This window comes from Syngnathus floridae, chromosome 5 (assembly GCF_059516105.1).
Source record: "Syngnathus floridae isolate MCC-2025c chromosome 5, RoL_Sflo_1.0, whole genome shotgun sequence".
Lineage (NCBI taxonomy): Eukaryota > Metazoa > Chordata > Actinopteri > Syngnathiformes > Syngnathidae > Syngnathus > Syngnathus floridae.
The window spans coordinates 9,882,143-9,905,313 of NC_142417.1; the positions used below are offsets into that span (position 1 = coordinate 9,882,143).

General features: G+C 39.9%; 3 protein-coding genes and 1 long non-coding RNA gene across 5 annotated transcripts in view; 2 read left to right on the forward strand and 2 right to left on the reverse strand.

Moving 5' to 3' along the window:
- The window catches only part of tcf7l1b (transcription factor 7 like 1b), a 30,444-nt gene extending 18,444 nt beyond the window's left edge, over positions 1-12,000 (forward strand). The window contains exons 4-12 of one of the 2 annotated variants that reach the window (XM_088376090.1): positions 832-915; positions 7,630-7,765; positions 7,976-8,078; positions 8,361-8,444; positions 9,663-9,806; positions 9,893-10,055; positions 10,160-10,267; positions 10,354-10,405; positions 10,834-12,000. In XM_088376090.1, coding sequence (XP_088232216.1) covers positions 832-915; positions 7,630-7,765; positions 7,976-8,078; positions 8,361-8,444; positions 9,663-9,806; positions 9,893-10,055; positions 10,160-10,267; positions 10,354-10,405; positions 10,834-11,315 — 1,356 coding nt within the window. In that variant the 3' untranslated portion in view covers positions 11,316-12,000. The remainder of the gene's footprint in view (positions 1-831; positions 916-7,629; positions 7,766-7,975; positions 8,079-8,360; positions 8,445-9,662; positions 9,807-9,892; positions 10,056-10,159; positions 10,268-10,353; positions 10,406-10,833) is intronic. The other variant, XM_088376091.1, reaches the window with a different exon arrangement.
- On the reverse strand, positions 110-3,646 carry LOC148398063 (uncharacterized). Its single transcript, XR_015858596.1, has 3 exons — positions 2,610-3,646; positions 1,752-2,001; positions 110-1,680 (listed from the first exon to the last, which is right to left on the reverse strand). It is a non-coding gene; the product is annotated as an uncharacterized LOC148398063 (long non-coding RNA).
- A 3,027-nt stretch (positions 12,001-15,027) lies between the features above and the next one.
- tgoln2 (trans-golgi network protein 2) lies at positions 15,028-18,888 on the forward strand. The gene is made up of 4 exons (XM_088376740.1): positions 15,028-15,247; positions 16,033-16,973; positions 17,145-17,228; positions 17,301-18,888. The coding sequence occupies exons 1-4, from the start codon at positions 15,193-15,195 to the stop codon at positions 17,304-17,306; spliced, it is 1,086 nt and encodes a 361-aa protein (XP_088232866.1). The 5' UTR covers positions 15,028-15,192; the 3' UTR covers positions 17,307-18,888.
- Positions 18,349-19,914, reverse strand: LOC148398065 (dual specificity protein phosphatase 18). Its single transcript, XM_088376741.1, has one exon. The coding sequence runs from the start codon at positions 19,757-19,759 to the stop codon at positions 19,214-19,216; it is 546 nt and encodes a 181-aa protein (XP_088232867.1). The 5' UTR covers positions 19,760-19,914; the 3' UTR covers positions 18,349-19,213.
- Between the last annotated feature and the right edge of the window lie 3,257 nt (positions 19,915-23,171).

Consider the following 23,171-nt stretch of genomic DNA (forward strand, 5'->3'; position numbering starts at 1 on the left):
GTGGAGATAAGCCTGCTGGTGAATGGGGATCCATTAGGACATTGCTGTGTAAATAGATGACAGTGGTGCAGCAAGCTGGAATTCAGAGCCCATGAAACACAGATTCCCAAAAGCAACAACAAAAAAAAAGTTTTTATTTTTTTTAAACATGGACACGGATGAGCAAAATTAATATGAAATCGTCCCAAGATGAAAAAAGAAACCTGCATGCATGACAAACTGCTGTACGCGACATTAAAAGTGATTCATAAACCAGATGGTCGAGACGTGCTTTTCAAAATTTGGCTTCATGCTAACTCGATTGCTGGAGGACAAAAAAAATGTTGAACTTGTTGCATTGTGCTGTAAATCAAAAGAGAAAAAAACTTGAGCACACAGTTCTATATTCTGCGACCAATTGGTGAGTGCTACTGAATGCAAATGATTACACAATATTTTGATAACTAAAGAAAAAAAAAACGTGAAAAATAGTAAAGGTGGGACAAAAGGCCAAATCAATTGAGACAGAGTTAGCGTCATTTCTGCAGCCCAACCTTTGGTTGCACTCTTATTGGGGCTTCCTTCCAGCTGTCTCCTTTCACCCGCACTGCGATGGGCATTCACAGCTGGCCACTTGTTTTTCCTTGACAAACAGCAGTTTCACAGCCATCAACCAGTCTGCTGTTGACACCAGTCACTTTCACTTCAATAATAGGTGTGGACTCTAAAGTTGAGTCAAAATAACTGAAGCCACAATACATTCATGCAGACAAATCTTTTATCAATGTTGGCTCGTCTTGTTGTATGCCTTGAGCTGTTACTTCAATCTGCTACTCTGCCTTTTCTCCACAGTATTTGCAGATGAAATGGCCTCTTCTGGATGTCCCCAGCTCTGCAGGACTCAAAGATTCCCGCTCTCCAACACCAGGCCATTTAGTGAGTGCACAAAAACACAATAACACAGCAGCTGTTTACACCTTAATTGAAATATTTCATTGCATATGAGATCACATTTGGAGTCAGCATTCCCTATCTTTCACAATAGTGAACCGTTTGTCTTGATGTGTGCGTCAGAGATAAAGAGAGTTCTGTTTGACAAAAAAAACAAAAAACAAAAAAAAAAAACAATTCATGACCTGAAGGTAGACAAAAAAAGGTTTAAAATTTGGGGCGAGCAGGCAGGGGTAGTGGTCATTTAAAAAAAATCCCACAAACCAAAGTCTGTGTAAGTATACATACATTCTCTAAAAATCACTCCTTCCTGCATACTTGGTACTAATGAAATGTTATCTTCAGGCTACATCCTGAAAACTTTAATCAAATTATCAAACCAATCATGCAAGTTTACAGGAAGAATTCATTTTCAGTGAAGAAAGTAAATGCTTTAATCAAACTATCACCATAATGCAGTTATTTCCAATTACAGAGATATAGTCTGCATTTGAATCTCCTGGTTCCCATCGCTCCACACAAAGTTCTAAACAGCTGCTGCACCCAGGGGCAAACTGCTGACTTCTTTGTCTGTCAAAATGCCAATAACTCAGTTGCTTCCATAAAGCTCTCAAGTGTGACGCTCCATGCCCGTCTTGAACTTTCCCACACAGGTGTAAACCTGAAGTCCTGGTAGTGTCTCGCTGCAGTTAGATGATGCGTGGAGTCAGCAGACCCGTCTGGTTTGTGTTCGGACTGTGACATGTGGGACTGAAAACATTATTTTCTTTTTAATTTGCTTAACTTTGCGTGACGTTCTTGGCAGCTATCAACATCCTCACCTGCCTGATTGTATCGATAGAGAGGTCATGCCAGGCACCACTTGAGTCACACTTTAGTAAAGAAGTGATTGTGATTCAGCCGCTTGACCTCAGATACCTTTTCGCGACATGCTTACTGAGTTTGTGGTCAATTTACTGCCTTCCATAATCGCAGTGATGCACATGACAAAGTCCTCATCGAGCGCAGTCAATGGGAAACGATTGTATTGGGTGCTGTTGGCCTGTGGGAATCCACCATGGACTACTCTCACTTGAAACCAAAGACAAATATTTTATTAGAAAAATGTTCTGACCTGCCAGTGACCCTGGTGACTTTTCTTTAACACTGGCTGCTTTTACAATATCACTGTGTGCTGCTCACTTAATTTTGAAAGATCAAAAAGAGATTAACAATAAAGATTTGGGTCTTTTGGAGAGCTTTTGAATAGTTTTAGAAAAGAATCAGAAAACAGTAAAAAGTCAGTTTTGTTTATCACATAAATATTTTTAAAGCCATATCTTAATATCTTAAAGGCATATCTTCTAGTCTATCGGGTATGACCTGTGACTGGCCGATGACCAGTTCAGGGTGTAGCCCACCTCTCCCACCCAATGAAAGCTGGGATGGGCTCCAACACACCAATCACCCTATATAATGCCATGTAATTTAAATATTATTTTATTCGGTAAAGGGCTGTCATTTATTTTAATTCAATGATTAATTTACTGACTCTAATGTTGGTAATTTAGCTCTATACAAAGTATAGAAAGGGAACATTTTGGAAAACTTCTGAAGATTTTGTAGCGAGGACTCAGATAGGAGACATTCACCATACTTTTCTGGTGACCATTTTATCTAAAGGTGGTAAAGGTGCTTACCTTGAGTGAAAGTGTCCTTCCACCTCACTCTAGGCCAGGAGCCCACATTCCCCTCTGGTGTCTCGCCGTCGAGAAGGAGCAAGGCTGATTATGTGCTCATTACTCCAGCTGAGGAGCGTGGATGTAGGAGGGTAGCGGCAGGCTGTCTCTCCGAGCTTGCAGGCTCCCCGTGGCCCCCAACTTATTCACTAATGAGAGCAAAGGGAAGGGTGGGCACCCACAGGGGTCCAAGGATTACTGCCCAGGGCGAAAAGGGAGCGATAGGAGGGAGTGAGAATACATCAGTAGGGGCTGCTTAAGCAGACTTCCACTCATTCCCTAACATGAAGTGCATTGTTTTGTTTTTTCTAATAATCTACGAGAAAGGACTTAATGATTGTTTCTGGAAAATATTATACAATAGAATACTTATTATGCATTATGATACTCAGTGTATAAGCTTGTCAACCTACTTGCATAAAAAGAGACTATCCTTCTAAGTGCGCCAATAAATCCAGTAATTATTCCTGACATGTTTTTATATTCAAGTTATACTTCAAATATTATTAATGAATCGTCACAGTCACAAGTATAATATTAGTTGGAATTATAATACTGTGCTAATTCTGGCGGGGTACAACAAGGGGTAATACTGTACATTGCAAATCATAGTAATTGCTAGATAGGAATGTCAGGGAAAGACCAGTTCTATCACTATGCAGATTTGGTCCATAGGGCCTCTATGCAAATCAAAACCTCCTTTGGCCTGAGATCCTCAATTATTCAATAGACAGGTTTGTTTAGCATTCAGCGAGTATTGCATTTGGTCGGAACGCTAGCTATGGGAAGACTGGGCTAAAGGGAATCGTGTTTCTACGAGACAGGCGCTAGGCAAACAACGTGCAAACCCCAAAAGTCCTCATATGTCTTTGTGTTCAACTGGCTGCTTCTTTATGAATAATCCATCAAATGTGCCGCAGGGCCAGGTGATGCAGTACAGGGAACTTGTTATCCAATCAGTGGACTTGAAGAGTGGAGGTCCTGCTGTATGAATTACTCCTGCATCATTTTCAAAAACACATTGATTTGGGTGTACATTGAGGTCATGGTACTTGGAGTCTTTGTATAAAAGGCCTCTCCTCTTTGTCGATGCCCTCTGCTGTTATACTCGAGTAGTGGAAGCTGCGGCTCTTCAACGATGTAAAACTGACCTGTATCTGACCTCCAGATGCTTATCAGATCACAACTCAAATAGCTTGACATTGATGCAAGAATTCACTTATTGTTAGCGTTTTTTCGTCCTGTCAACATCTCATAAGTCATTTAGGTAGCAATTACTTCAAGTAATGAAATGATACAGTCAAGAGTAGCGGTACTCTGATGTCGTCTATGCCTATCTGCATTTGTATATTCTTTAGGCTCAACTATGATTTAAGAAGTGTGATTAATTCTAAATGACTCTTTTAGTTTTTAACTGTGGCTGAAGATGCAACCCGGGTAGGTTTTCACTTGTCGGTGTGGTTAGCTTTCACTGGCTCGTGTTTCTTGCCAGAAAGCTGGCTAGCTCTCATCAACCTCCATTCTGGTGGCACAGACGAGTGATTCTGTACCATGTTGCGGTTATCCTGCTGCACCTTTGACTCTTTTCCACCTGCCATGTCGGTTTAGCTTGCTCCAATTTTCCCATTCAACTGTAGCAGCCTCAGCGGACCTCCAGCCACTGCTCTGCTGGACAGCGTCCCGTCCATCTCTGTGTTCTGACCACAGCATGGACTCTTTTTGTTTCATTTTTAACGTAGTGTAAAGTGTATTTGAGTGTCCAGACAGATTTTATTATTGACAGATCTTTATTTTTATAATGAGGTCTGCAATTAACAAATACTTTATAAATAATTGAATCAGGTTTGTAAATCGAATTTGGGAAAAAAAATAGAACCACATTTTAATTTCTCTCCCTGTAGTCAAAACTGGAACATTTACAAAATTACACAAATTTGAGAATATCTACTGTTGAAATGTTAAAATACTAGTGATGTATACAATTTAAACAAAACAATATCTGATTGATTATCTAATTATTATTAAAGTGTTATGATACACACTTTCAACAGTTCTGTGGAGAATTTCTTGACTTGCATCATTCAGGGTGGAAAAAATGGGATTCATCATGAAATCAAAGACATTAGCAGAAATTAACTAAATACTGATCTTTAGTCTACTGTTATTATCCCACATTAAAAGGGAAGGACCTGGCTATTGTATTCGAGTCGAAATTATATATGTGTTTTTTAGTTAAAATGTATGCAGAATACCTGTTAATATTTGTTGATATGGAATGTATTAGGCAAAGAAATTGAGATGATTAGTGTCCCGCAGATGCTGTGCTGATTGTGCGTGCCCCTCTTAATTTAATGACCCTTGTGGATTTTCACACCACTAGTTGGCGACTGCGGTAATATGATGCCACTCTGCTCTTTATTATTTTAACCCTGGAATATTGCTGTCATTGACCTTTTCCGAGGCAATGACCAGACGTAAAACACTCGTGGTCTTTGACGAATGGCAGTATTTGCAGCGGTTGATTTTAAAGACATCGGACACGGTCGGTCTCCCTCTCACGTCCGCTTCCTGTTGGCGTTGACAAACAAGGCTTGGATTGCTCAGCATGCCAGGCATTCTTTTCACCCTGTCTTTCCTGGAGTTTTGAAAGCCCTCTGAGCCTCCCACCCAGAATCGCCAAGCATAAAGACACACAAAGCTGCAGGGTTATTCAGTTTGTTCTAAGCTCTCTTCCCCATCGGCTGTTTGCCTAGTAATTCAATTCAGATGTGCAGGATCCAAAAACATGTTTGCTTGAATGAAATCCACCCCTCCACCCACATCGACGAAGGACTGTGCTTTTCTTAGCGCCATTCCAAGTTGGACAGCCAAGCGAGGTACTGCCACCTTGGCCTTTTTAGTTAAGCGTCAGAACTTCTCAGGTTGAGACACAGATTTTCTCTGCACTGGCTCCTTTTCTGTTTGCTTTTTTCCCCCTATTAAAACTTCCTGTTACTATCACTACAAGACCAGTCCTTGCTGTTTTTAAACACCAGCTTAGAGGTATGCACCACTGCGATCTTGTTTGTAGAAAGCACGTCTATGTAAAGAGCATGGTTTCTATCTGCCATTGTCAATACCATCTGGTTCCAGGTTGTTTGTTATGTGTCCTACCATGTAGATGTTGTTTAGAGGTAAAACACAGCTCGTGTTACATGTGGTTTCCTTAGTACACTTTGCATGTGGGTCATGAGTACTGCTATATGAAGCTGACATAAGATGAAGTATTATTAATTTTTACTTTGCACAAATAAAGTCAATTAAGCCATCATTGTTAAGGTTTGAGCTATGATTAAGTCATTAATCTTGCTTTTATTGTTGTTGTACCAGTGTTAAGTTTAGATGGAAACAAATATTGAATTCATGTATCCTATAAAAAACAGGTTGTGATAGCTCGGTCATTTTGTCAGGCTGAACTCAAAGGCAGTTTGCAGTTGAAAGTCGTGCTTTCAAACTCCAAGATATGTTTAGAGCACAGTATTGGCGTATTCCAGCCCATGAATTATTAATAGGCAGCATTTCAAATTCTCACTGAACTGCTTCCCAAAATGTGTTGGCACCCAGGTCTAGAGGTCTCAAACAGCCCTCACAATATAGGGAAAATTCCAGCATATCGTACACAAGTAGAACAACAAAGCACAACTCAAATATACATGACATGTGGGAACCTGGGATTCCAACCAAGCAAGTCCACAATAATTCTGGCTTGAAGCTTCATCAAAGCCTCCTCTTAGTTTTAGGGGGTAAAAATGTTTTTAGTAAGTAAACGTTGCCCTTAAATGCTTTGGGTCTGCGGAAACTGAAAAATCCTTGAGCAAAGTGAGCTTAATATAGCCATGTTGAACAACAGCAAATATTTTCCTTTCTCCATCTGGCATCACCAGAATCAATGTATCCTTCAGACATTGCAGAAACCAATTTGTTTAAGATTTAAAAGGAGGAAACGGCAGGGCCCTCCTTAAAAAAGGCAAGAAAAAAATGGCGTGGCTGAGATTTGGAACAATTCGAAGCAGCGTGAAGTAAGAGCGTGTACAAATGGTTCAATGCAAACCTTGTTCCCTTCCAGACCACGTTGGAGAGACGAGAGGTTGGGAAGGGGGTGGGGAGGGATATTGAAGAAAGGTTAGTCTGGATGAACAAGACTCTTTTCTCCCCCCCCTCCCCCCTCCCCACCCCTTGACCCTCCCATGTGACAAGTTGAGCCAACAAGTGCTCTATTCAGCAGGCAGCCAGAGGGAAATGACTGCTAGGCTGAGCGTTGCCTAATGAAAGTAGAGACTGGTTGTTATTAGCTTCATCCTCATTTGGATCGCCAACTCTGGTCAGAATATTTGTCGAAAAATGCCCATTTTTTAATTGTGATGCAACATTTGTGCTAAAAAAGAACCATGCTCAAGTAAAGGCAGGTTTTATCTCAGGATTTGCAGTTCTCCACAAGGAACTTGGAGTGTTTTTGTGAGATTAGGGTCATACGTAGCACAGTGTGCCAGTGTAATCCAACCATTTGTGTCGATTTCCCACATGTCCGTCAACTTACTGCCATCAGACTGAGTGGGAGATGATGTCTCCAGTTGTTTACCAGCATTAAGTTTACTTTAGCCTGATTGTGGGTTACCAGTGTGACATTTGGACACGGTGGTGCTGTTGTTTTTCTAGTTGGACTGAACAAACAGTTCTTTCCTTTGCTAAATGACTGTAATGGTCTTGGCATGCGTCTGCAAGGCTCTTTAAGTGTTCTTTGGTCCTGATCCAGATTGCATCAGAGGAACGGTCAGAGTATACACATGCTGAGCATGAAGCCCTTTCACAAATGAAGGCCTATTCCTTTGATTAAACAATAGTACACTGGTGAAATGTTTTGTGGATAAGCATAAATATTACCCTAGCCAGTGTTCTCCTTCTAAACGTTGTCTATTCTTTTTGTTTTTTCTTCAATCAACAGTCAAATAAAGTTCCAGTGGTGCAGCATGCCCACCATGTTCACCCGCTGACACCCCTCATCACATACAGTAATGATCACTTCTCGCCTGGCACGCCACCGTCACACCTCTCTCCGGAAATACTTGACCCAAAGACAGGTAATTCATCATGAATGAAAGTAATGTAATTAATTGGTTAATTAAGTGGTTATTGTTGGAATCTATTGTCAATTCTACTACCATGCGTAGTGAAGGGTACATTTTTCCATGCATTAAATTCTGTCTGAGAATAATGTCTCACTTAGGCAACTAAAGTATGCTCTGCGCTCATTTTAAAAAGTTTTTTTTTTTTGTCTGTGACATGTATAGGTATTCCTCGGACACCTCACCCATCAGAACTGTCTCCATACTACCCCTTGTCTCCTGGTGCAGTTGGTTCTATTGCCCACCCGTTAGGCTGGCTCATGCCACAGTAAGTTTTTTACCACTCTAAAAAAATAACAAACTTCAGTGCGATATTTATCTTGTGATACAAAGAAAAAAAAAATGCTTTAGACTCCAAATACTTGTGATGAGTTATCGGTTACTCACAGGAAAATAGAAACAATTCTGAAACATTCTAGGAATCATTTGCTATGGTGCTTTTCCACAAGCAGGGGATTTGAGTTGATGAGTAGGGGATTAGTTCTGCTAGGCTTGCTGTCAGCTGTGTGTGAGCCACCTCACATTTCCCTCACATTCTCCTATCTCCCAGGCAGGGCCAGCACATGTACTCCATCCCTCCTGGGGGATTCCGTCACCCCTATCCAGCACTAGCTATGAATGCATCCATGTCCAGGTGAGTGACCCAAGTTCAGCAACACTTCCACTTTCCCATCATTTGTTTAATGACTTAGGTTTTTGATAAACAATTGGTTCACAAACTATTTTTGGCTATTGATCAGCCTGGATCTGTAAGTCTTAGTTGTACTTTTTCTTGTGCCACGGAAATATCATTGGCTCAATATGACACAAATTACAGTTATCTTTATTTTTTTACTCAAATTATCCCTCGCAATGGCTCTAAAGAAACTGAAAACTGCTAGCTATAGTAGTATTAGAAACCTCAAGTTTTTTTTTTATTAATGTTTTATTTGTAACTGAACAACGACAAAATTAATAGGTGCGGCTGCTTCTTTTTTTTTTTTTTACCGAGCGCAGACGACTTTCTGCCACCAAATTATCCAATGATGCAACACAGCCCTAAATATGGTAGACATGTATTGTGCTGTTTTCTAAAGAATATGTGGCCTCGGTCAAAGAAGCACTAACAGTGAGAAAACCATGGCTCAGTCATTATAAAAAAAAAACACTATGAGTTATTTTGTGCGGTATTGGAGTATTATACAGCATATCTTGGCACGGTACACAATTTACTTAAACAGTTCATGAGTATACAATTCTTATTTTGTCAAATAGCGAATTTCACCAGATCTCTTCCAAACCACTGAATCAACCTCCATATTTAGGGTAAAGCTGACTCAGTCAGTATGCATTTGAAAGAAAAGCTGCTGATTCTGCATCCAACTAAGGAGGGAAACAAGGCTTCATTGTCGTGTCTGCCATGATACATGCAACTTTACTAAAAGACTTAAAACCGAGGAATTGTCCAATCTAACAGGCCCTCGTGATAGTTGGGTCATGGTGCTTCATTTCTCCCACAGAGATTCATTGTATAAAAGCATTGGGAAAAAGTGAAAGATACTTTAAAAAGGTGTTCTGTTCTTTGTGGAAGGTTGTTAAAAGAACTCTCCCTGGTCTGGAACGTGGCAAGGAAAGTGGTTTCAGGTGTCACGGCCATGCTGTGACCATGGTAGCAACACACTGCTTTCTCTAGCTATTGCTGAATAAAAGGGTCTTTTGAAAACGTCTTTATTTGAACAAAAAAGCAAGCATGTAACTGTATGATTGTCGTCTCGACAGACCTGAGTTTCAAAGTCGACATGGTGCAATCTCTCAATGTGGAGTTCATGGACTTTTTTGTTTTGTTTTACTCCCCTCCCCTTTTTGTCCCTAGCTTGGTGTCCAGTCGTTTCTCCCCTCACATGGTGACTCCTCCACCACACAGCCTCCACCAGACCGGCATTCCCCATCCTGCCATTGTGTCGCCAGCCATCAAGCAGGAGCCCAACAGTGACAACACCACCCCATCAATGCACGCGTAAGATGAACTAGCTTTCCAAATTGAAATCCTTTTGCTGTAGCAATCAACTTTATTAACATCATCTCTCCAACGTCTCGGATCAGCAGGAAATCTCCCATCCCTCCCAAGAAAGAAGAGGACAAGAAGCCGCATATCAAAAAGCCTCTGAATGCTTTCATGTTGTATATGAAGGAGATGAGAGCCAAAGTAGTGGCAGAGTGCACTCTGAAGGAGAGTGCTGCCATCAACCAGATCCTCGGAAGACGGGTAAGTGGCCCACGACAGAGGTAGTACGTGTTTTATCTTTTGTCCACTGGGATGTTTGACTAAACCTTTGAAGTACGTATGTATTTCTCTGTTTTTCTCCACAGTGGCATTCCCTGTCAAGAGAGGAACAAGCCAAATACTACGAGCTGGCTAGAAAAGAGCGGCAACTGCACTCCCAGCTCTACCCTGGATGGTCAGCACGAGATAACTACGTGAGTAGGACAATTTCATATGATCTCATTGTTTTTAATCAAAAGTGGAGCCCTGCACATTAAACCCATTTTTATTCTGTGTGCAGGGAAAACGGAAAAAGAGGAAGAGGGACAATAAACCAGAGTCTAAACCAGAAGGTAATGAATCTCTCATTTATAGTTTCCTATGTAACAAAGCTCAAGTGCAATGAATACTCTGTATATACTTTTGTTTTGTCAATTTTCTCCTCTAACACTACCTTCTTTAATCTATACTTTGACAAGCAGCTTATGAGGTACAGTGCCAATAGTGGCAGGTATGTCTGCTGTTGTACAACAAATATAAGTTGCCTAAACTCTAAGGGCCCTCTACATTTGAGTGTATCATGCTTTTTTAATTCATTCATGTGAACCCGTTGAGTATTTAACATTTTTCACTTTGCAAGGTGAACATTTCATTGCTTCCATCCCTACTGTTTTAATAATCACTCTCGTTGACTTCTGTCTCCGGCGGCATTGAGGGACGTTTTCAAGCCAGCGTCAGATCCATTATTCAAATGCTTCCATCTCTCCTTTGTGTTTGTCAGACTTCTCAATAAGAAGCAAGAAACAGTGCGTTCAGTACCTGCCTTCAGAGAAGATGTGCGACAGCCCGGCATCTTCCCACGGAAGCATGTTGGATTCACCGGCCACCCCCTCCGCAGCGCTGGCCTCCCCGGCCGCTCCTGCAGCCACTCACTCGGAGCAGGCCCAGCCGCTATCGCTCACCACCAAACCAGAGGGGCGCATGCACCACCACTTCTCTGTACTTGGAAAAGCTTCGGGAGGATCATCTTCCGCCTCCTCATCCTCCTCCTCATCTTCTTCCTCACAGCCGACCATTTCTATCCCAATCGGTACATCCGGTAGCCAGTCAACTACACCTATTCTGACCCGGCCGATCCCCTTCACATCTCTGCATCCTTCCATGCTCTCACCCCCCTCGCCTTTCCATCAGGCAGCCCTTCACCCCCACCATGCCCTGTTCCAATCGCAGCCCTTGTCCTTGGTTACCAAACCAACTGAATAAATCTGCAAAAACACATTTTCTACCATTTTTAAAGAGGAAGTCAACACCATTTTTGTAATAATACGTTATGTGCAGCCCATCTGTTCCAAACAGGATCTTCTGAGCAATGTTTTGTTTGTGGAATATGAATTAAACAGGCAAAATCCACCTGTTTTGAGATGAATAAAAACGGCTGAATTTTGCTGCTCAACTCATATTCCACTAATACAATATAAATCAGAATGCCGTGTTCAGACGAGTTGGGGCATGTACATTATTGTGAAGAATTTTGGGGGGTTAACTTCCTCTTTAAGCTGTATATTGCTTCTCTTTAAGATAGGTAGTAAAGCAACCTTTTTTCTAAATAAAGAAAAGGAAGAAATATTGGTCAATATTTGACTGTCTCCTTTTCTAGATCCCTTAAAGAAATAAAATGTATTTTTTGTAAAGTTCACTGCAGAACCGCTTTCGTTTTGATGCATTTATCCAACAAACCTCTTGTATAAAAGAACCAATGTACATAGAGTTTCTTTATAAAAACAAAAATCGAACAAAAACACATATTCTTTGTAGCCAAAATCTGATTAATGTTAGCATTGTTTTGTTCTTGAGCTGGCCAATAATTTTGCAGCCCTGTTTTCAATTCACGTGTGTGCCCCTTCTTTGACATGTTAAATAAACATTTGAAATTGTTTCTTACAGAAAATGTTTCCTGTTTTTCATTTTAGTCGATGCGTTTGATAAAATTGATTTTTAGACTGTGATACGGTCATGATTAATACTCTCGTGACCACAATAGAAGCTTTGTTTAGAAGTGTTTTATGAAACTCACATTTAAATTATGGTCTAGAACAATATTGTATGTTTGAAACTGGAAATACAAATCTTGCTGAAGCTGCCACAAGGTTTAATGTTTAATAAAGCACAATTAGGCAAATCACATTGGATAATGAGAACCCGCATCAGGCTGACAAAAACTTAAGCCTGAAGTAAACACAAATAAAATAATAATGAACATCTGCTCATTCTCAACATATAGTGTCCCATATCAATGACAAAAAAGGAGGTCAACCCAGCACAGTGAAACCTGCTTGGGATCTCTTTTCCTCTTGCACTTTTACTGCATCTTTATTCACCATTTGGCAAGCAGCTTAGGCTTTAATTAATTCAGAGGTAATGGGTTGTAGCCCTTGGGACCTCATTAGGCATTTCAATTAGTGAAAAACACACAAGGTAGGTTACAGTTTTTGGTGCCTTTGGAGATGAAGCGTTATGCCAGAGATGGGCCAATTATGTTGGAGTGTGAGGACTGACCTGGACAAACACTGATGCCCCCCCAACGTCTTTGCTTGGATACATCAGTAACATCTAGTGGAGTACTTGAGGGCTGGAAAATCGACCCAATAAATGTGTTGCCAATGAAAGCAGAGATTGTTATGATAAATAATACACCAAGCTTGTAAGTGGAGAACTGTGCAATCTAATGTGATCCAATAAGAGCATTATAAAAGAATAAAATATACTATTACAAATATATGAATTGTCAAGCTGCACAATATCATAATGAAAGTGTGTGAAATGTGTTAGTTTCCTACATGAGTCACACATACACTAGAAAAAGATTTACAATAATAAACATATTGCTAAATTAAAAGTTGAAATTGATGTCAATGTCAATTAAAACAGAACATTGTTTTTGTAAACGTATAACTGATTAATACAGCTCTTGTATTAGATTAGATAATGTAATATATGATACCAGTTACAACTGAGCCTGTAAAAAAAAAAAACATCACAATGAATACTATCAATCCTCTTTGTTTAGTTATAAACAAATAGCAGCCGTACAAAATTCCAACATGTTTTTACAATCTTTTATTCAAGGCCGAAACGTGATGCCACAGCAGCTGACCCTAAGCCTGTCACTTAAACCTCACAATGTGTCACTTAAATCATAGGTAACGAGTTGTCAAAACAGTCAGCAACTCATGTCTCCCCAAGGCCACACATGGAGTCGACTAAGCCGGAGGTACCCTTATTATGATATTATAAGAAGGAACTCAAAATATGCCGCTTATTTCAGACTGTTCATCATCTCAAAGGTAATAACATTGGCGACAACAGCACAAGTGAAAGAAATTCAATATAAGAGCTGCATCAATGTAACTGCTTAATCTGGTCAGAAAAGTGTTTTGCAACATATTTACTGTAGCCGTTGTAGTTCGTAGCACTATTTGATATTAAAAGAACTGACAGACATTGTTTTTTTTAATTTAATGTGCAAGAAGAAATATGTGAACCCTATGAATTTCATATTTCTGCATAAATTGGTCATAAATTGATGTGATCTTCATCAAGTCAACACATCCCTTTTCAAATACCGTGAGTTGATTTTTTTACTGTGAGCATCTCTGTGCTTAGTGGCTTCTGCCTTTGTGGAGCTATATATGGCTGGTAGTGAGCTTAAGAACCTTGTTAATGTATTATTCATACTGATTTGTCCTCATAGATGGAAATGCTAATGTTTGTCAAGAATGAGAGGGATTATTGGACTTTTCAAATGTCAAACAGCACAATTAAGACATATTCATTACAAGACCCAAGATCTCTGACACCACGCTGAGATGCAAAATACCTTAAATTAACATTAGAAGATGGATCTTATCTCATTTCTTACCATTACTCAAGCATACATTTATTTATAGGATGCCTTAAAGGTATTCAGTGGGAAACTTGAATAATTTTTCGTATGTTATCTTGTATCACTTAACCTAAAATATAATTTTATTTTTAGCCGATATAGTGTGTGCCTCCTTCTATCAAACACTAACAGGAATATAAATTATTGAATAAAGTAGTTATGCTGTGCAGATTGCTGTAGAAACAAAACAGGGAAATGCATCACATGCAGTAATTTTTTATCATTCTTTGTATGTCTTTTGGCAATAATTACATTCATCGTGTCGTTCTGAGGTTGTGGGTTTGAATCCGGGCTCTGGTCTTGTGCATGCTCTGACCTTCATCCAGGTACAATAGTTTTCTCCCACACTCCAAAAACATGCATGGTAGGTCAAGTGAAGATTCTAAATTGTCCATTCCAGGAGTGAATGGTTATCTATGTGGGCTCTATGGCATGTTAGCGATCAATCCAGGGAGTACCCCACCACATAATTTTTCATTATGTGCATCCACTCTCCCTTGGTCTAGCAATGGGATGAATAGATGGCCTTCAGACTCATGACTCACCTGATCTCCTCCAGATGCTAGCTAGAAATGGGAAGACACTATCAATGTACTTGTAAGTCATTTTAGGGAGTGATTCTACATTCTTGCACATGCATTTCTGCTCTCCCAAACATGCCATCCTCAAAGTAATGGCAGGAGGTAAAATCTACATTTGAGGATAACTTATGTGGAAAATGAAGACAGACACATTTTTATGCAATAATTCTGGGAAAGGTGAGGAAAATGATAAAAACACAATGCATGATGGTTACTTTTAAGGTTGTTTCTCGTTGAGACAACAGTGCCTGAAATTATTAGCCATACACGCTTGTCTTAAGTTCCACAAGGATTCGTCAAGTACAAGTTTTCATTTTTTGAAAAGGGTGCAAAACAGGAGAGGCGTCCTCGCGATATAGCACTGACATCTAGCGGGGAATTTAATATGATCATTTACATAACTTCTGCCTCCAGGCTCTTGATGTCAGTGACGAGCATTTCGTGTGTAAGAGGAACATAGAAGAAGACTCTGATGCGTACACGGAAGAAAAAAGCAGACGTGCTTTTGACGCTGTGAAAGCTGAGGTGTCCGCTTGTATTTGTCAACGCGGATTTTCACCTTAGCAGAAAGATTTGATCGACTGGTTTGATTCGTTAGCTTTCCATTGCTGACACCATGAGGTTTATTTTCTTGGCATGTGTTACAGTTGTGTTTTCCTCCAACGTGATAGGTGAGTGGCGTTTTACATGTAAGCGTCGTTCTTAACATTGTATTGTGTTGTATCTTTCGTCGATTGAAGTGATTATTATTCAAGTAAACTCAGCAGGGCAGCGATATGTATTAGATGAGACACAATAATAGTGTCAAAAAACTCAACTGTAACGACGATGCGGGGGGGAAGCACTTTAATGTTCTTCCGCATTTGATGTGGAACTGTGTAGACCAATGTCTTAGATGAATATCATAATCAATAAACTTAAATTTATATTTGAACTGACGGTTAATTTCAGAAAGGTGTATTAAAACGGATACCTCTTCAATCTCCGACAACAATGTTTACTCCTACCCTAAGAAATCAATTAAAACCATTAGCAGGACATTAGGGACAATAGGATAAAAGGAACGGTATACATTACCTCATCTGTTCAATTGATTATGATGCGGAAAAAACGTGCCACTGACGTAATTGAAGCTAATCATATTGTATTAGACGGGCTTCAAAAGTATGGTGAATATTTTTTATTGTTGGCACTTGACAGTGCGTTGGAAGTATATTGTTGTGGCTTTAATGATGGAGATACATGAATGAATAAATGGTGGGAGACAATTCATTCTAATTCGGAAACACCTTTATATTATTGAGGCTCCTGGAGACTGAATCAAGGAATACATTATTTTATTGGCATGATCTATTCAGAGAAATAAAATGATACGATTCCATGATGGCCTGAAATTCATGATTAGGTTCCTTGTTTGGTTTTGAAGGGAAATAATCATTGTATTCTTTTTTTGTAGGGGCCACAGCACTTTCTGATAAGGATAAACATGACTCGGTTGCATCAGTCAACCAAAAGGTCGGCTCTGATCAGAAAGATCTGCCTCTTCACCATGATGTTAATGCACCTGAAAAGAAGGCCCCGGAAGGCTTAGAGCCGCCTCAACCTCCCACACAGAAAGAGACAAAGGACAAGGTTAATGAGGTTTTGCCAGTGCAAGACCAGGTGCCTGAAGCAGTTAAAGAGAACGATTTGTCGAAAGAAGCTTCCAAGAGCAAAATAACTCCACCGGCTCCAGAGATCAAAGAAAAGATCACAGAGGTCATAATATCAGCGGACCACAAAAAGGACGCAAAATCAGGAAATGAATTGGAGACGCATACCGAACCTGTAAATTCAGGAAGAGAGACCACAGCGAAGCCAAAACTTAAAGTAGAGCTTACACAGGAGGCAAAAACGGAAGGAGACGTGGGGTTAAAGTCAGAAGAACCTGGAAACAAGGTGGAACCTGAAGGGAAAACTGAACAGGAAGACAAGTCAGCAGAACACACAAAAGAAGAGAAACTAGGAAATCATGGAACAGAGGACGAATCAGAAGGAAATCCTGCAAAAGATAAATCAACAGAGCACGCAGAAAAGGAAAAACCAGGAGAGCATGCAGAGGAGAATGAACAAGGAGAGCACTCAAAGGAGACCAAGCAGGAAGTGGAGCCTGAAAAAGCCACATCGAAAGAAGAGCATGCAGAGAACAAATCAAACGCAAATCAGGGCAAGACGACACAAGTGAAAAAAGCTGACAGTGATGGAAAACCTGGAGATGAAGGTACAAATAAGAAAACAGGAGGCAACCATCAGTATGGCAGAAATGATGAGATAGAAAGTAGTCATTTCTTTGCATACCTCGTCTCGACGGCAGTGGTGGTTGCTGTGCTCTACATCGCTTACCACAACAAGCGCAAGGTACGTGGCCTCTGAAAATCTGTTTTTCACACTTGGAAAACAAGCTACATTGGCATAAAAGCACCACATGGAAGTATTTATATTTCACACTATACAACAAAAATAAATTCTAACTTGGCCGCCGGATACTCTCATCCAATACTAACAAATGTTTTGCTTACTCCCCCCCAGATAATTGCATTTGTTTTGGAAGGAAAGAGATCAAGATCTACCCGTCGACCAAAATCTACTGACTACCAAAAGTTGGAACAGCAGGTAAGGTGGTGGTTGTTGTTGTTGTTTTTTAAATTTGATTAAACAATTTTATTTTGTTTCTCCCTCTCTCAGTTGTAATCAGATGCTGTGGCCTTGAGACACTGAATGCACTGTTTGATGGCGTAAGAGGAAGTGAGCGTTTGAACGGACTTGACATTTCGGCTCATGAAGATGTTCTATTTTGTAAATGGATGCTTATTGCTTGACTATGCATAAGATGACACTATTGCCTTATTGACAGTGAAACATAGTGATAGTTGATGAAATATGCATGCGGTGTTTGCACCTTTGTCTTTTTTTTTCCAGTTTAATTATGAGAAACCAGACTCAGGATATTTCAGTAGCTGATGAGAGAGAGAGAGAGAGAGAGAGCTTTATTTGTTTTCCCATGCTATTTACTTGCTTTGTTTGAACAACTCCAATTGCACTTTGAGCCAAATATGACTCCTTGTAAAAAATATGAAATATTTTATCACTTGTTGAATATGGTCCGGAGCTACCTTATTAAAATATCCATGTATTTGCATCCCTTTCCAAGAATTAAGATTCTTTGGTAGCGTTTTTATCATTTATAGCACCAAGACTAGAAGCAGCAAGACTGAAGAATGTTTGATCGTATGAAAATGTCGTCAAATGCAAGTTTATGCGCCGCACCTTTCTTATATTCATACATTCAAACATTGAAATTTGTAATGAGAGGACAGAAGCAAGGTAGCTACCATAAAATCCTGTGAATAACAAACATCTTGTATAAGATATGGTCCTCCTATTTACTGATTTCCTTTTATTCTCAGAGTGAATATGTTAGTAAAGATTCAAAACATCCCAATACTGCGTGAATACATTTAAATCCAGATTGAAACATATGCTATCCCATACTTATGACTAAAATATTTTTAAAATCATGTCATAAAACCTGCAGCCTTGGTAATTTTTGCAATAGTATTGCAAAATGATGATCTCAAAAACCTTATACTCATCTTTGCTTTGTTGAAAGTGCTTTTAATTGCAGTATGTGAAGAATATTGAATTGACTTGCGTCGCTGTAAATCAGTGATATTTTCCAACCCCTTGGCATTGTCGAAGTACTGAAGTGTCTAATCAATGTGATTTTTGGGGGGGGGGGTCCTTTTTAATCCTCCTGTATGAATACCACTATCCTTTTGTTTGCCACACTTATAAATTTGTAATGAGAGGGGAAGGCAAAATAGCTCATTCCTGAAAATGCTTGATTTTGGTTCCGTATTGGATGATGTTTGAAGACTATCCTGTTGTAAATGAAACTGTGCATTTCTCCCATTTGCTGCCTTCAATGAGAATTGAACTGATTTTTGAAAGCAAACTGACCAACAAATGCATTGCTTAAAAGGTGGTAGAACTTTGGGGGGGAATGAATGATGGGGTGAACAATGTAGACGATAGTCTTGTGTGCCAAATAGGAAAACGTTTCAGTGTATTTTTATTGAGTTTGACATTGTATTCTAGGAACACCATTTCCAAATTGCTTGACATTGTATTCTAGGAACACCATTTCCAAATGGCAGTGGTTATCATTTATGAAGGAAAAGTCTGGTTGTATATGGCCATACTTTTTAATATATCTGGCTAAAATGTTTGGAACACCCTGTTGTGAAAAATAAAGGGTTTTATGATATTTAAAGTTGTGATGGAGTTTTTCCCCTGTTAGCCCCACATCACGGACCTAGTGATGGAAAGCATAATAAAGTAGGTCGTGGTTATGCCTGAAGTTGAAATGAGAAGCATGATAATAAAGTAGGTCGTGGTTATTTCTGCCTGAAGTTGATATGAGAACAATAATGCACAAACAGCTGAACATTTCTCCAGAAACCACAGTGCACAATGCAGCATGTTAAATTCTTCAGAATGTTCAATTTGATTAAAACCAAGCAGTTTAAAAGCACGTTTTAATGCACTTCTTCAATTAGTAGCTACAGTTCACATTAAGAAAAGTACAAAGCAGGCTGTCAGAGTGGCATCATATTTCTGGCCTCCTCTTCATACACATCAGGGATCTCACCCATGGACGATGATACCATCCGGACGGACGTGCACCCACGAAGCTCCTCTTCATAGTGAATTAATTGCTTCCAGAAACCATGATTGGGCCTCGCCATGGGCCGACAGGTCTTGAGCCAAGCGTGTGCCTCCAACAAAGTCACACCGCGGTGCTTGACTAGAAAAGCCATGCAGAATGCAGCTGAGCGGCTCACCCCGGCGTTGCAGTGCACCAATGTGCGACCACCACTCTGCGCGACGTGCTGTATTTGATCTGCCACCTGGTCGAAGTGGTCGCCGAGTCGTGTGGACGGTGAGTCAGACAAGGGAATGTGGACGTACTCCACACCGGGGAAACCTTCACTGCTGCTTTTGGTCTCTGTGACGTTAATGATGCATGTTATTTTGTTCGCACTCACCAGAGAGGCGCGACTCGCCGCTCTGCCGTTACTCACGTAAAGATGTTCAGTGACTCGACACAGGCCAGAAAGACCCGTAGCGACCGGCGGATGCATCACACCATCAGTAAAGCTCCATGCATTTGACCAAATTCTATGTCAAACAGTCAAAACATGCCCAGGAGAAGCGATGGCACATTACTTCCGGTGTTACATGTCAAGTTGCTCCCGTGTTATTTTGCTCCCCGTCTCGACTTACGACTGTTATTGTAAGGCGAGTTGCGCAGTTTTGTGTTTCGCGATTGCAGATTCGTCACAGCGACTTGGAACTTCCCTGATTCCAAAACTGTTCAAATTCTCAATAAAAATTCTGAACGAAACGTCTCGTTTGCATTTCCTACTGGCAGCAAAAAATACTTAAAAAAAAATAGAAAAGTCATCAATGGGATTTGAACAGGTGAGGCACAGAAACAAGAATAGTTTACTTGAAAGAGCCTTAAGCGCTGTGCTATAGTGACACACAGCAAATATTACAGATAATGTTCAATATAGCCAACAACACTAAATTACCCGGCGAGGGTATGCATTGATCTGAATGTTACCATTACCTGATGGGAGTTTTATTTATATATATATATATATATATATATATATATATATATATATATATATATATATATATATATATATATATATATATATATATATATATATATATATATATTTTTTAACACGCTTATAAGTGGTTATAAAAAGAAAGAAAAAGTGGCTCCAGACCATTTTAGCCAATTTAGATGTAATGTGCATGTTAACAAAAAGGTCAAAACTGCAGAAAAGATATACATTTACAACGTCGCCCTACAGCGTCACTGACATTTAATGCTTTGCGCCTGCAGACTTTAAAGATGATAATGAAACAGAACGACGCCCATACTATAGCGCACATGCAGAAGTGAGGAGCGTAGAATTGAAATAACCTCTCGATTTTATTCCATTAGTATGGTGAAGAATTGAACTGCAAACGCATCCAAAATGAAAAACCATGTCACGAGTGCAGCATAGTTAATGCTGATGATCTCTGGTCTATTCGCTTGAGCTGCTCCATTAAACCATATAGTGTACCGTTCATTGTTCCATGGTGTAGTGGTTAGCACTCAGGGCCTTCCCCCAAGAGACCACAGTTCAAATCCTGATGGGACTCAGTAAATATTTTATCATGGAAAAATATGAACGTGCCACACCCGCCCTCACCCCTACTTTCTGATTGGCTGTTTGATCTATGACGTCACTCGGACACTCCATAAGGACACCGCCATTTTCAGGAGTTCCTAATAACAGGCCACTTCATTAGGGAAAAATCATAGTCAAAGCTTAAATGAAAGTGAAAAGTGCCACACCCGCCCTCACCCCCACTTTCTGATTGGCTGTTTGATCTGTGATGTCACCCGGACGCTCCATTAGGTACACCGCCATTTTCAAGTGTACCTAATAACAGCCACTTCATTAGGGAAATATCATGGTCAAAGGTCACAGGTGTCAAGCTTTAGTCCTCGGGGCCGCATTCCAACATGTTTTCCAAGAGTCCCTCGTTAAGCGCAGGTGCGTGAAAACTTTTAGCTTCTTTCACGGTCAAAAGGAGCTAAAAGTTTTCCCGCACCTGCACTTAACGAGGGAATCACACGGACACTCCATTAGGTACACCGCCATTTTCAAGTGTACCTAATAGCAGGCCACTTTATTAGGGAAATATCATGGTCAAAGGTCACAGTTGTCAAGCTCTAGTCCTCGGGGCCGCGTTCCAACATGTTTTCCAAGTGACCCTTGTTAAGCGCAGGTGCGTGAAAACTTTTAGCTTTTTTCACGGTCAAAAGGAGCTAAAAGTTTTCACGCACCTGCACTTAACGAGGTAATCACACGGACACTCCATTAGGTACACCGCCATTTTCAAGTGTACCTAATAACAGGCCACTTTATTAGGGAAATATCATGGTCAAAGGTCACATGTGTCAAGCTTTAGTCCTCGGGGCCGCGTTCCAACATGTTTTCCAAGTGACCCTCGTTAAGCGCAGGTGCGAGAAAACTTTTAGCTTCTTTCACGGTCAAAAGGAGCTAAAAGTTTTCACGCACCTGCACTTAACGAGGTAATCACACGGACACTCCATTAGGTACACCGTCATTTTCAAGTGTACCTAATAACAAGCCACTTTATTAGGGAAATACACGAGGTCAATCTTGGAAAATATATGTGTTTTTTTGGAGCAGCTCACAAGCAAATGGTTATATGGGGCAGCACACGTACAACTGTGTTGCAAATTTTTCTATGATAAAATGCTATTATTCTCACTGGGATTAGAACCCAGGTCGTCGGAGTGAAAGTTCAGGGCACTAACCACTACACCATGGTACCCTTGCTCAAACGGCATGGAATATATATGGTTTTAACCAGCAGCTCACAAGCAAATAGAATGGTTATATGAGACAGCACACGAGCAACTGTGTTGCAAATTTTTCCATGGTAAAATATTGTAGTTTTCACTGGGATTTGAACCCGGGTCGCTGTGGTGAGAGTAAGGAGCAGTAACCACTACACTATGGAACCCTCGCTCAGTCATCATGGAATATGTATGATTTTATTCTTTTTATAAGCACTTATATGGAGGAGGAAAAAAAACCTCCATGCGCACTCTTCTCTGTTAGAACTTGCTTACCTTAAAGCTTACCATAACAGTCGTAACTCGAGATGGGAAGTAAGATATGGGAGCAACTTGACATGTAACACCGGTTTTAAGGCAACCAATAGGAGGAGAGGTTCTACTTTGTGCACGTTGTCGCCCCCAGCTGTGCAAGATGTTAAATACATACGTGAAGGCATCTCCCTTTTTCATTCAGTACTGGTTAATTGCGGTATTCTGTACTGTACAGATAACTTTCAAGTACTAAAAAGTAAAAGTCAGAACGGATTTAACTGATTGACTTACTAAAAAACAGTGGCGTCAAAATGAAGTTTTATGTAAATTAGACTGCTTAATACTGCTTAATTTCAGTTTTTAAATCACAGATGCAAATAAACTTGTCTTGATTTTTTTACGCGTAACCCAAATCTACCCTCGTTATTTCTCAAACACTTATTATTAATCTCATTATTAATATATAAATATAATAAAAATACAAATATAAAAATATAATATAATGTGCAATTTAGTAATACATTTAGTTATGCTGTATTCATAAATTAGAGATTTTTTCAGCAACAGGTGTATTTTTTTCTTAAAACTTCATAGCTATAAAATCACAAAGCATGATAAAACCCACATTGTGCAAGCTATTATCATTCGAACTTGAATTTATTTTGTGGTTACAATGAAGTTTAGAGTATAATTTTTTTGTAAATGTACAATGTATATGTAAATCAAAAGCATTGTCTGATTTTTATTGGTTAATTTTCACAATATTTCCTATTTATTATTACTTTTGTCATACTTTTGTGACCACTGTGGGTTTTACTTTCATCGACAGAGGGATACCAACA